The following is a 14,655-nucleotide window of genomic DNA, read 5'->3' as shown; positions in this document are numbered from 1 at the left end:
TGGTTGCTTAATCGCACCTTTCCATGGATGATAATATGACTTTAGCTTGGATTGGTTACTTAATTGTCCCTTTACATGGTTCATGAGACAATTCAAGATTAGCACCGAGAGGATATTGAGATATAAGCTCTTTCCGTATTGAGGTCGAGTTTTCTAGTAGCAATCTCCTTATCCCTTACCTATGTACCCCCATAGGATGATTGTATAAATAAACATTAGCTAGTGGATCTACTTTAGCTCAACCATGGTCCTACCTTGGCAAGTAGGACAACCTTTTTCGGTATGGAAGACACCGGGGATCATGTTATAGCTCACATGATCTTTATGTTGGTTAAGGCTAATTCCCACAATAATGAACTATGGGTACTTCAAGAAGTATCTTGCATGTGTTCAAAGACGGTTTTACTTGCATTGATCATGATTTTGATTTATGTTTTCTAACCTTCTTATCTTATGTTTGACTTAGTCTTTGCATATCATGAGAATATCTGTTTTAGCATGATTTCAGACTTTTATGCATGGCTATCATACTTAGTTCATATTAGTACTAACACATACTCTTACCTACATTTCTCCAAATGTAGGGCTAACGTTCAGGGTTCTTAATTTCTTTGCTAGAAGCTGTTAAAGAGATTCCAAGTTGTGGTGAGTCCTCATATTCTGAGGACCGAGCTTGATTTTCCTTGTCTTTACTTTCAGTTTTGGACTTGATGTATGGGCTGCATCCCGATAAACTCTTATGTACTAGATGGCATTGAGATGATGTTTAGATTTCCGCTTTACTCTATAAAGCTTTTATATGTTGAAACTATCTTTTAAATCTTTTAAACTCTATTATCTGATATGATGTATGATAAGTGGCTTGTATGGGGCCTTTCGGGGTCTTGTACGCCATTTCACATCTAGGGTGTACCTTGGGTCATGACATTGTGACTCCATTGCACTGTCAACTCCAGTGCTCGGTTTAGAATGGATGGTAGTGCACGAGGAATACTTAGATGCACGGGCTCACAATTCCTCATCTCTTAGTGTCGCCTCGAGTTGTGAACTCTGTAAGGCCTTCTCTGTCTTCTCCCGCTCAAGGTCTCTCTCTCTATGCCTTATTTTCTTCAATCCCCTTTTGTATTAATCTCTTCCAATGGATTCTTACCAATGATTTAGTTATTATGCCCAATAGGTCAGTAAATTTCTCCTCACCCTCCAATTCCTTAATATCTGAAATTGAGAATACCTCAGTCGGCCTCCCTCGTAATTGAATAATGTTGACCTGAGATTAATGAACTCAAGAACCTTTGCTTCTCTCATGTATAGGGGAAAGAAACTATCAAGAAACACTCTTTTGAATTTATTCCAAACAAGAGGACCCACATCAACCACCCTCTCTTCCTTCCATTGGTTGAACCAAACTTCAGCCACATCTTTGAGTTGGTAATCGGTTAATTCTGCCTTCTCCACTGTAGAAAATCCCATAATCCACACTATCTTATACACCTCATCAATGAACTCTTGAGGATCCTCATCAGTCTTAGAACCATGGAACTCCGAAGGATTTATCCTTGTCTCCATCATACCCACATTTGGGTTCACAAGAGCAACGACTTCTTTATTTGGTTGGGCTGTGATAGCTTGAGCGAACACTTGGAAAGTGTCTAAGAATTTAACATGAGTCACTTGCTCACCCAAAGGATCAACCGGAACTTGAAGAACCTCGGGCTCCACATTTTCGTTGTCCGCATTCCTTCTCAAGTAAGATCCTCGAGGGTCTATATTCGGAAAAACATCTGATAATACTTAGAAGAAGGACCTTTATAACATATCCTAAAAAGCATCTGGTATCCTAGGACCTCTTCTTAAAACTTATGCTCTGAATACCAAGTTTGTCATCCAAAGTACACCCTAGACGTGACATGATGTACAAGACCTCGAGAGGACCTACACAAGCCACTTGACGCACATGCATACAACAAAACATAATAGAAAATACGAGAATTTAAGAAGAACATCTCATATCTTAAAAAAGTTTGACATAAAAGTGGTCGTATAATCATACTCTTGACAAGCCATTCTGATATATGATAAACGCTCAACTACACCTCATCCAATACTAGGTGTAGGAGATCATAATCTAGTATATAACCCAACAAAAGGTTGGGGTCGAACACACAGGGAGCGGTACCATATCGAATTCAATTAGGAAGTAAAGCTTATGGTTTAGTTGGTTATAAAAGTAGACATTGTCGAAATCAAACAAACTAAGTTAAGGGTTTGACAATCAATGTAAGGTGGGGGGCTTAAAGATATCAATTAATAACTACAATAATCACGAAAAAAAGGGATTAGACAAGTAGGAAGGAATTCTTGGGATGTGGATGAACTTCAAGAGAGGATCATGGAGGAAGCTCATAGATCGAGATATTCCATTCATTCGGGTTCCACAAGGATGTATCGTGACTTGAGAGAAGTATATTGGTGGAATAGTGTGAAGAAAGGTTTTGCTGAGTTTGTTGCTAAATGCCCAAATTGTCAATGAGTTAAAGTAGAGAACCAAAGGCCCGGTGGTATGGCTCAGAATATAAAACTTTTAGAATGGAAGTGGGAGATGATCAATATGGATTTCATCACAAGTTTTCCACAGTCTCGCAAGCAACATGATTCTATTTGGGTGATTGTGGATCAAATGACCAAATCAGCCCACTTTTTGTTGGTAAAGACTACCCATTCAACAGAGGATTATGCCAAGTTACATATTCAAGAGGTAGTAAGTCTTCATGGAGTCCCTATTTCGATTATATCAGATAGAGGTGCACAATTTACTGCACAGTTCTGGAAATCTTTTTAGAAAGGCTTGCGTTCAAAGGTGAACTTGAGTACAACTTTTCATCCTCAGACAAATGGTCAAGAAGAGCACACTATTCAGACCTTAGAATATATGTTGAGGGCCTGTGTTATTAATTTCAAATGTAATTGGGATGATCACCTACCTCTCATTGAGTTTGCTTATAACAATAGTTACCATTCTAGCATCCAGATGGCTCTTTATGAAGCTCTTTATGGAAGAAGGTGTAGATCTCCTATTGGATGGTTTGAGGTTTGTGAAGTTGGGTTGATAAGACCAAATTCAGTACATCAAGCTATGGAGAAAGTGAAAGTTATTCAAGAGAGGGTGAAAACAACGCAGAGTCGTCAGAAATCCTACACTGATGGTAGAAGGAGGGAGTTAGAGTTTGAAGTAGATGATTGGGTATACTTGAAAGTTTCACCCATGAAGGGTGTTATGAGATTTGGTAAGAAGGGGAAACTTAGCCCCCGGTATATTGGCCTTTATAGAATATCTAAAAGGATTGGTAATGTAGCTTATGAGTTGGAGCTACCACAAGAGTTAGCAGCAGTCCATCCGGTATTTCATATTTCCATGTTGAAGAAATGTATGGGATATCCTTCACTTATTATACCTACTAAAGATATTGGTATCAAGGATAGCTTATCATATGAGGAGATTCATGTTCAGATTCTAGATCGCCAAGTTCGCAAGTTGAGAACTCAAGAAGTAGCATCAGTCAAAGTTTTGTGGAGAAATCAGTTTGTTGATAGAGCTACTTAGGAAGTTGTGGAGGATATGAAGAAGAGATACCCACATCTCTTCGAATCCGGAGAAGGTCCAAATTAAGGTACTAATCCTTTTCTTGGCTTTTATTTTAAGTTGACATGTTGTATTTACATTTTGCTTGTTGGGTGTTTGAGCGATGTGTTAGATGCTACATCTTAAGCCTACTAAGAGTTATCACTTTCGAGGACGAATGTTCCCAAGGGGGGAATATTGTAACACCCCGCTACTAGAAAGACTTAGAATTAGAAAGAAACCATTTTTGGAAATAATCAAATTTGGAAAGTTTAGCAAAGTTAAGCTAAGTATGAGTTTTGGGTCAACTTCAAACGACCATAACTCCGAGATCAAGATGAGTTATGTGGGATACAAGATACTGTAGGAAAGATCTTTGAATTTTCTTTCCAATTCCATCTAGTTTGCTCATTTTCGAGTTTATATGAGGGAGATTTGCCCATTTGAAGTCGGAATGTCTAGATAAGGAAAGTCTTATCCAGATTTTAGAAGGGTTTTATGGTCTTTTCACTACCCAATTAATTAAATTCGTTTTTGGTAATTAAATTGGGGTCTAAACTGAATTGGTTCAGTTTACACATTTGAAAATTCAAGCTAGGGTTTTAGAGAGAAGAACTTAAGAGGAGAAGAGAAGAGGAAAGTCAAGATTCATCATTTTCGTGAGGAATTGATTGTGGATTTTGCCAAGGATTCGATCCTACGAGGTATGTGAGTTCACATAGCATTGGGTTCGTTCACCCACGAGCCAAACATGTTTAATTCAGTGTATTTTAGTCCTTAAAAGATTGAGAATTTCATGTTCTTGAGTTGTGTTCTTAAATTGATTTCCTTCTTAAATTTGGGATGAGATTGAGAAGTTCTTGAGATTTTAATGTCAATTATTAGAGTTTCTTTGAGTTAGATTCTTGTGGATATGTTTTGGGTACCTGAATCTAAAGAGATATTGAGAAAAAAAATCAAAATTAATCGAATTAAGGTAAGAAAACGAGAGGAAAAGTTTGTCAGTTTGGCCTAGGGGGATGTTGGCGTGACGCGCCCCCGTAGCGCCGGGAGGGCCAGGCGACGCGCCTACAGTGCGCCAGAAATGGGTTCCAGTACTTTGGGGTTGGCGCTGCGCGTCAGGAACGCGCCTGAGTCGCCTTCCCCCACCCGTTTTTTGTCGTTTAACCCGTCTAAGTCCTTCTAAAGTGTACTAACACTTCCTATTGGTTCTAACTACTCTAAATGACATCTAAACATCTAGAAATCATCCATAAACATGAATCATAACCTTGAATCCATAAATTCAAATTCAAGGAAAGTTAAGAGCCAAGTCTAGAAAGTTCTTAGAGTCCTTTCAAGAAGTCTTTTTCAAATGTTTTAATCTTGTTTTAAGACTTGAGTTTTGAGTAAAGTTAGAGTAACAAATGAAGTTCATTTCTTCAAAAAGAGTGTATGGGAACTAAGTATTCCCAAATAGTAAATGTTTTCACATTTAAATAAGAGAAGAAACACTGATTTCCAAGAGAGCCTTTGAGCTAGTTTTGAGTAAATATCTCAAACCACAGAAAGAGTTTTTGTTTTTAAACATATAAGTTGAGTATTTTGGGAGTAGTATTGAGATCCTATGTAGAGACGAGTTCATAACAACTCAATGTCTCTATAAACCATGTAGCCAACGAGGGTAGAAAAGGTTATACTCTGTAGATGATTCCTTAATGCTATTAGCATAGACTAGTGGATCCACTTAGTTGAGGCGTTCTATATCCCGGAAAGTTATATGACAGTTCTGGCAGCGTGGGCGAGACAATGTATCATCACATAGCTCATAGTGATAGTTGTCGGTTAGAGAAACTCCCACAAAGTTATATTACTTTATTATATATGTATATTGAGTTGTTTCTTACTATTTTAAATGCTCCATATAAATAGCATCTTTAATGTTGTTTAATTCTGCATTTGAGTTGAGTATCCATGAGTTTGAGTAAAGTTGACGTAACTGTTTCTTTCAGATTATAGTTCAAGCTTATGTATTTTTTTAGAATTCCCCTCGCATGCTCATACATTCAATGTACTGATTCCATTTGGCCTGCATCGTTGTTATGATGCAGATATAGGTAACCAGGATCAATATCTTGTGCTTCGTTAATTCTAGTTGAGCTTCAGAGTTGTTGGTGAGCCTCCTTGCTTTCGGAGGACCCTTTTTTACTGCTTTATAGTTAGTTCATTAGGATGTCGTGGGTCTTGTCCCGACGTTCATCTCAGTTGTTTGAGGATTCATAAACAGTCAGTTAGTTCATTTGTCAATATCTTGTTATTGGCTTATGTTGAATTTTGTGTTTCCATCTTGGTTAGTTAAATATTCTTTAAAAACATGCTAAGTTATTTCATGAGATATATTTTGATACTGTTTCTTGTTATTTAAGTCTTCCACTAATAGTTAAGCTAGATGAATGGTTTACTTAAGGCCAACAATGGTTCTCGAGTGCCAGTCCCACCCAGTGTGTAGGCTCTAGACGTGACAAACTTGGTATCCGAGCATAGAGTTCAAGAGTCCTAAGGAGTCTATGAAGTTGTATATGTAGAGACCTAGTTATCGGTGTGAAGCGTGCCACATCTATAATTAGGAGACTGCAACATTTAGGAACTATCTCTTTTTTTTCATATTCATGTCGTACGATAAAGTTAATCTCTATAAAGTTTCCTTCTAACTCGTGCTTGCGTGTGTCTTTTAGATCATGCCTCCATGAAGAGTTGTGTTAGGTCGTCCTTCTAGGAGGAACATTGAGGAGCAAGGGGTACCTAATGCACCAGAAGTGCAACCCCAAGGAGAGGTCACCAATGCTGAATTTCGAGAAGTAATCTGAATGCTAAGTCAAGCTGTGACTAACCAGGTTAGGCAACAAAGAGGGGCTGGACTGGAAGTGGTTGATACTTCGAGGATCCGTGAGTTCTTGAGGATGAATCCTCTAAGCTTCACTAGTTCGAGCACCACAGAGGATTCAAAAAACTTTGTAGAGGAACTACATAAAGTATTTGAGGTTATGCATGTTGACGTTGCTGAGCGAGTGGAACTAGCTGCCTATCAACTGAAAAGTGTTGCTAGGACTTGGTTTGACCAGTGGAAGAAGAGTAGGGCTGAGGATGCACCGGTTTAGAGTTGGGCTGTGTTCTAAAGTGCTTTCTTTGGGCGTTTCTTTCCCTGTGAACTGAGAGAAGCCAAGGTAAGGGAATTCCTTACCCTTAAGCAGGAACCTATGAGTGTTCATGAGTACAGTTTGAAGTTCACCCAACTTTCTCGATATGCTCCGGAGATAGTTGCAGATATGCGGAGAAGGATGAGTCTGTTTGTTGCTGGATTGTCTCGTTTGTCTAGTAAGGAGGGTAAGGCTGCTATGCTAATAGGGGACATGGACATAGCAAGACTTGTGATTTATGTGCAGCAGATTGAGGAAGAGAAGCTGAGGGGTAGAGAAGAATTGAGAAACAAGAAAGCTAAGACATGTAATGAGTCCGGGCAGCAACAAAGTAATGTGAACCATTCTTCCTTTCAACATAAGCAAAGGGACTTGCTCCATCATCTGCTAGTGTACCTGCTGATTAACGTTTCAAAGACACTTCATCCAATTCTAAGTGTCCACGATCGTTAGTTAGTATATAACCCAACCAACTGAGTAGGGGTCGATCCCACAGAGAGTAGCTTTCTTTGAATTCAAATACGAAAGTATGACAATGACCTTTGCAACTGAGCAACACAACACTAAATAGTTACACAGTCAAATTTCAAGATGTTGTTACCAACCTACTTCAAATTATCAACAAGAAACAATCAGATAACTAGGAAACACTTGGGGGGTTAACTAACCAACTGTTGAATTCAACTCAATGGGTGTATCTTATTACCGATAATGCTAATTCGTCGCGGGTAAAGTGGACTACAAGTAAGGGAACTTTCTCTCGAACAATTACCTCATTTCTGTTAAGTTCTCTCGAAACTCAACACCACCTATGAAATGATCATCCCACGCTCTCATCAAATCCACTCTCTCAAGCTGGATACAAAGGCTAGCTCTTGGGTTTCACTTTCTCAAGCTGAAACTATCAAGACCCACTTCTAAGGATGCCAAATTACTACGTTGGTTCTGTACTCCTCTCTCGAGCAAGCATAAAACTCTAAAATCTATCACACTAAATATACAATATGGACATTGAACCACCATAGTAATTTAGACCCGCTTCAGATTAACATAAAAAATCTCTAATCAATAACACCTATTTAGCAAAATTCAACAATTAATCACATTGTCAAACCTCCAAGGTTAGGGTTTTAGCCAATCCTAGTGAAAAGATGAAATTCAATACCTGCCACAATTTCCATAGTTGGGTAAACGAAATTCGAAAGTTAAAATTAACTAAAATCTTATCTATTACAAAATTCAAATGGGAAGCTTTGCTAAAATCAGTTGAAATCCACAAGGGTAGTGTTTTTGCTCTCAATCTTTTGTTCCTTACGTTTCTCAATGTCTTCTCTCTCTTCCAAAAATCAATTTATGCAAGTCTGATGTGTGGCTGTTTGGGACCAATCGGCGAGGTAAGTCGGGCTTCGCCAACCGTTCGGTGACTCGCCGATTTTCCTTCGTCTCGCCTTCATTTTTCACCTCTTCTTAGTCCAACTACTGTAATTTTAGGCAAGCCAGATCGGGATTGTTGTCTCATTCCGCGATGCACCCTTTGTCCTTTCATCTCACCCTTCAGTACTTATCCGGATCTCCATCAGTACTTTCTGTGACTTGGTCATCCATCGCCGATGCAATCAGTGACGCACCGAGTGGAACTGTTGCTCGCCGAACCTACTCCTAATCCAGCCTCAGTGTTCTGTAACTTTCAGTGGTAGAGTGGCAACTTGGCGAGTCACCGAGTGACATCGGCGATCATCAGGCTTGTTTTTCCCTTCTCTTTTTTGTTCGTGTTGTCTCTGTTGCGCATTTCTGTCTTAGCTTTGTTCCTCGATCCATATATCTGAAGATCAAGGGTTTTACATCAGTTGTTGGCACAAAATAAGCATTTGAGGATACTAAATCATTATAAATAATGCCCTAAATGAGTCCAAATCTCGGACTCAGCAACACCCCCAACTTAAACTTTTGCTTGTCCTCAAGTAAAACTCAAGTTCAACAGTTCAAAAAGGATGTCTCAAATAGTGCTACACAAGAGTCAATCATGAATGCATACAACAAGACTCAACTTATTCATGCAAGGATCAATTGTGCACTCAAATGTTCAAGTTGTGACTCACCATTCTCAATGATTCTCAAGTTCACAATACTTGCTTCAAATGCAAGTTCAAACTCAATAAAGGTACTCAAATGCCCTCACACAAAGATGATTCCATATTCACACACTATTCTTCAACAATTTAAAGTTCCGGAATCACATACAACTCTTACACTCTCAAAGATGAACACATGCATGACTTCACCCATAGGTTTGCCCTTATTTTCCACTTAACATTCATTTCAACTCACTCAAGATCAAAAGGTCTTTTTGAGGCTTGAAACAGGGTTGAGTGTAAATGTATGATCATTTAGGATCAGTGGTTGCTATCCCCATGAAATGTGGTATGAACAACACTTTCTTTCGTTTTCTTCAACATTTGCACTCGTGCTCACAAGTCACTCCATTATTCGCTTCTCATGGAATATCGGACACCCCATTTCTCTTGCAGCTTTCATAACTTTATTTCACAATTTTTTCATTCTTCATTTCTTTTCTCTTTTTTTTATATGGAGAGGTTCCATCTTTCTCACAACCATGGCTCAAGGGGGACTTTTTTGCATTTCTTGATTTACCTTCTCTTTTCACCACACCCCCAACTTAGTCTTTTGGCCTAAGTTGGCTATTCAAACAAACCACACTTCATGAGGATTACGGGTGAAGGGATAGAGAGAGGTATCATTTGCTCAAGTTTCTTCCAAGAAAAGGACAGGGCTCAATGGGGAAGCAAAGTTCACACACTCACAAGGTAGGCCACAAAAGAAGTATAATGTCAAATTGGTTCACTCTTCAAAATTGTTGCCTCAGATCATTTCAAGATTTTGCATCACTTAGTCAACTGGACCAACGGGGCAAATTCTAGGTGTTATCACACATGGTTCACGGTAAGCTCATCACACAAGGCATTGGTACTGATATCAAACAAGACTCCACACTTTTGCTAGTGTTCAATGTTCATCACAAGAGACTCAATTCGATAATCGGCTAGTCACAACGAGATGCAAAAAGTTCACATATTGTCTATGCAACTTCATTTGGCCTCATCATAGACGCACATTCATTTTTGTTCGATTAAGAACACCATTCAAGTCATCGGTATTGATCATAACCGATACTCAAATTTGCACAAGAGGAACCACAATTAAACACACAAAAGGTGGCCAAATTATTTTTCAGAAGGGTCCAAGCACACAAGGGACACACTGACCAAGCACACACCCCCACCAAAAGCATTCAACATTGTCCCCAATGTGATTAGAGAACGGACACTCCCACAAATAAAAATAAGTATAAAAAATAAAAACTAACAAACAAAGATAAAATTCTAGTATGTAAACATGCTGAGCAAGGTGACGAAGAATCTTCACCAAGCAGCCAGTTGGCGATAAAATGAAACAGTCATCCAATGCCTCGGCGGTGCGCCCAATGGTCCGGATATCGCCCTAAGTTCCAGTGTGTGACACTCTCAGAAAGGGGCAAATCGGCGGAGATGAAGGAGGTCGTCAAACAGGCCGGCGATTCGCATAATGGACTTGTAACATCACCGAACAATCATTGAGTTAAGCTATTAGCGCTGGAGTAAAAGAGCTGGAAAAATTGTGTCACCTGAACAAATTGGTGATTCACCAAGTGATGAAGGTCTCCCGCAAAATGTTCTAGTATCTCACCTCTATTTTTAAAGTCCATAAGGCGGACTATGTCGTGCTCGCCGAACCGATTCGGCGATCCGCCAATAGCATCTTCTTTTCGCACAATATCTTGCGCCTACAAAATCAACACACATTATTTGAACATTAACACTTGGGTTGCCTCCCAAGAAGTACCTTATTTAACGTCGTTGCACAATGTGGAAATGCTCTCAAGTATCTTCCAGGTACACCACCTCAATCAGAGAAACCTCTTGGCACTCGCCAAAGTATAACTTCAAGCGTTGCCCATTCACCTTGAATGCAGGTCCTTCTTGACCTTTAAATTCGATGGCACCATTTGTGAACACTCATTTCATTCTAAATGACCCTGACCATTTGGACTTGAGCTTTCCCGGAAAGATTCTAAGTTGAGAGTTATAAAGTAACACCAGTCTCCCACTCTGAATTCCCTCTTAAGGATTTTAGAATCATGTCATTTCTTCATCTTTTCCTTGTAAAGGGATGAACTTTTGTAAGCTTTGAACTTGAATTCGTCCAACTCATTTAACTGCTCTACTCTCTCTTTTGAAGTCTTTGTCCAGACTAGATTTAGAGCTTTCAATGCCCATATTGCTTTGTGTTCCAATTCAACTGGTAGATGGCAACATTTACCAAAAACTAGCTGATACGAAGACATACCGACTGGTGTTTTGTATGCGGTGAGATACGCCCATAGCGCGTCATCAAGCTTTCAAGACCAATCAGTCATATTAGCATTCACTGTCTTGACCAAGATGTTTTTGATCTCCCAATTTGACACTTCAACTTGGCCGCTCGTTTGGGGAAGAGTTGCTACTTTGTGTTTCACTCCATACTTATTCAATGCGGCTGAGAACCACTTGTTGCAAAAGTGGGATCCCCCATCACTAATAATAGCCCGAGGAGTACCAAATCTAGCAAAGATGTAGCGTTTCAGGAATTGAACAACACTTTTCCCTTCATTGTTTGGAAGTGCAACAGCCTCCACCAATTTAGAAACATAATCTATGGCCACCAAGATATACTTATTACCAAACGAACTCACAAATGGGCCCATGAAATCTATTCCCCAAACATCAAATAGCTCAACTTCTAAAATGGGCGTAAGAGGCAGCTCGTGTCTTTTGGACACTCCACCTTGTTTTTGACATTGAGTGCACTTCTTAACAAACTCATGAGCATGTTTGTAGAGGTACGACCAGTAGTAGCCACTTTGGAGGACTTTAGCAGTTGTACGTACACCACCAAGATGACCCCCAACCGGTGAAGCATGACAATCATGGAGAATTTCGATGGCTTCTTCTTCCGGCACATCTCCTAATGATATGGTCTGCACACTCTCTGAATAAATATGGTTCATCCTAAAAGTACTTCTTAACATCGAACAAGAACCTCTTTTGTTGGTAGAAGTTCAGTTCGTCCGGCATTAATCCACACACTACGTAATTGGCAAAATCAACATACCAAAGAGGTTGTTTGAGAGTTACTGTGAATACATGTTCATCGGGAAAAGAATCATTTATGTCGATCTCCAGCTCGTCATTTTCCTTGACTTCCAACCTTGATAAGTGGTCAGCCACCTGATTTTCACAACCTCTCCTATCTTTGACTTCAAAGTCGAATTCTTACAATAGTAGCACCCACCTTATCAATCTTGGCTTTGCATCCTTCTTTGCCATCAGATAACGCAGTGCAACATGATCAATGTGAAAAATCACTTTAATACCTAGCAAGTATGCCCGGAACTTCTCAAATGCATAAACTACCGCAAGTAACTCTTGTTCTGTAACTGTATAGTTATGTTGAGCACTATTTAGAGTTTTGCTTGCGTAGTAAATGGGGTGAAATAGTTTGTTGCATTTTTGCTCCAATACAATACCTAATGTCGTACCGCTTGCATCACACATTACTTCAAAGAATTCTGACCAATCGGGACTAATGATAACCGGGGTGGAGACCAATATTTCTTTCAAGCACTTGAAAGCCACCATGCAAGCATCATCAAAGTGGAATTTCACCTCCTTCTCCAAGAGTTTGCATAGAGGATGTGCAATCTTTGAGAAGTCTTTGATGAACCTCCGATAAAAACCGGCATGTCCCAAGAAACTACGAACACCCTTCGCTGAAATTAGTAGTGGTAACTTCTCAATTACTTCAATCTTCGCTTTATCAACCTCCAGCCCCTTTTGCGACACTTTGTGGCCAAAACTATACCTTTCTTAACCATGAAGTGGCATTTTCCCCAATTTAGGACCAAATTTCTCTCCACACATCTTTGGAGAACTTGTCCTACATGTGCTAAACATGCTTCAAAAGTGTCACCCACAATCGAGAAGTCATCCATGAATACCTCCATTGAATCTTCCACCATGTCACCAAAAATAGATAACATGCAACGTTGAAATGTTGCCGGAGCATTACATAACCCGAACAACATCTGTTTGAAGGGAAAAGTTTTATATGGGCAGGTAAAGGTGGTTTCTCCTGGTCTTCCGGAGCAATGGAGATTTGGTTATAACTGGAATACCCATCCAAAAAGCAATATCAACCTCTCTCTGAGAGTCGATCAAGCATTTGATCCATGAAAGACATGGGAAAGTGATCATTTTCAGTCCACGAATTTAACTTTCGGTAATCCATGCATACTCTCCATCCGGTCATAGGTCTCATAGATACAAGCCTCCCCTTTTCATTTGGGATTACTTAATGCCTCCATTTTTCGGTATACATTGTACCAGACTTACCCATTTGCTATCCACAATAGGGTAGATCACACCTGCGTCCAACCACTTTATTATCTCTTTTTTCATCACCTCTTGCATCGGTGAGTTCAATCTTCCCTGATGTTCAACACTCGGTTTACAATCGCTATCAAGTTGAATTTTGTGAGTGCAAATACCGGGAGGAATGCCGACTATATCAGAGATAGTCCAACCTATAGCTTTGATATGCCTTCTCAACACCTCAAGGAGCAATTTACCTGCCATTCAAGCAAGTCAGCTGCAATGATCACCAGTAAGGTGTTATTTACCCCCAAGAAAGCATATCAGAGATGGGACAAAAGTACTTTCAACTCCAGATTGGTGGTTCTTCCATTAATGGCTTTGCGGGAGGACTTTCTCAATTTTTTAGATCAATTTCAAACTACAATGGAGTCTTTGAATACCTCCCAAGCCTGAAAGAGCAGCAACTACCTTTTCATAGCCTTGAATTTTGAATTCATCATAGTTAGAAAGCACAACTTCAAGTGGTTCACTCACACACATCAAATGGCTCACACTAGCCACCCCCTCATCAATAACATCAACAGTGGAGACCACGTGACTATCACTTGGGTGTTTCATTGACTTACAAACATTAAAGGTTACTTTATCTTCGTTCACCTGAAACTTCAATTCTCCACTTTCAACATCCACCAACGCTCTCCTGGTTGCCAAGAATGGTTTTCCCAAAATGATGGGAATTTCAGCATCTATTTGACAATCGAGAATGATAAAATCAGCCGGGAAAGTGAATCGGTCAACCTTTACCAATATGTCATATAGTATCCCCACAGGATGTTTAATTGATCGGTCCGCCATCACGAGTCTCATTGTTGTGGCTTTCGGTTCACCTAACCCAGGTTGTTTATAGATCGCATATGGCATTAGGTTGATTCTTTCTCCCAAATCGCATAGGGCTTTAGCAAATTGGAGCATACCGATGGTGCAAGGGATGGTGAACGCTCCTGGATCTTCTCTCTTTTTGATCATCTCCTTAGTCATAATTGCACTACAACTATGAGAAACTTTGATTGTCTCAAAATTCAAGCTCCTTTTCTTTGTGACTAACTCCTTCATAAATTTGGCATAACCCGACATTTCTAACAATGTTTCCACTAGAGGGAGATTAATTGATAATGTCTTGAACACCGATAAAAACTTCTTGAACTTCTCATCCTCATTCTTCTTCTTGAGTCAATGGGGGAATGGAGGAGATATTTTGGGTAAAAGTTGCATAACATGGGATTGGATTGTGTTTCTCCACATCTTTTTGTGATCCTTTGGCAATGCTTTGATGGATATGTGTCTTTTCTTCCTCCATACCTTTGTCTTCTTCATGCATTTGAGCTTCTTC

At 39.6% G+C, this 14,655-nt stretch overlaps 1 protein-coding gene across 1 annotated transcript; it reads right to left on the bottom strand.

The window, feature by feature from the left end:
- Positions 1–11,251: 11,251 nt before the first annotated feature.
- On the bottom strand, positions 11,252–14,399 carry LOC125830680 (uncharacterized). The gene is made up of 7 exons (XM_049509860.1): positions 13,706–14,399; positions 13,284–13,519; positions 12,754–12,976; positions 12,431–12,661; positions 12,184–12,328; positions 12,004–12,099; positions 11,252–11,900 (listed from the first exon to the last, which is right to left on the bottom strand). Exons 1-7 carry the CDS (start codon positions 14,397–14,399, stop codon positions 11,252–11,254), a joined length of 2,274 nt encoding a protein of 757 aa, XP_049365817.1.
- Between the last annotated feature and the right edge of the window lie 256 nt (positions 14,400–14,655).

This window comes from Solanum verrucosum, unplaced genomic scaffold (genome assembly GCF_900185275.1).
Source record: "Solanum verrucosum unplaced genomic scaffold, falcon-dt-bn FXZP01000297.1, whole genome shotgun sequence".
Classification (NCBI taxonomy): domain Eukaryota; kingdom Viridiplantae; phylum Streptophyta; class Magnoliopsida; order Solanales; family Solanaceae; genus Solanum; species Solanum verrucosum.
Note: the sequence above shows the minus strand (reverse complement) of the source record. Positions and strands in the feature narration are given on the sequence as shown.

Coding starts and splice junctions, on each gene's coding strand:
- LOC125830680 (XM_049509860.1), bottom strand. CDS start 14,399: ATGTCGGGTTATGCCAAATTTATGAAGGAGTTAGTCACAAAGAAAAGG. Junction 12,977..13,283: donor CTATTGTGGATAGCAAATGG/GTAAGTCTGGTA, acceptor CCCTTCAAACAG/ATGTTGTTCGGGTTATGTAA. Junction 12,662..12,753: donor CCACTTCATGGTTAAGAAAG/GTATAGTTTTGG, acceptor TACTAATTTCAG/CGAAGGGTGTTCGTAGTTTC.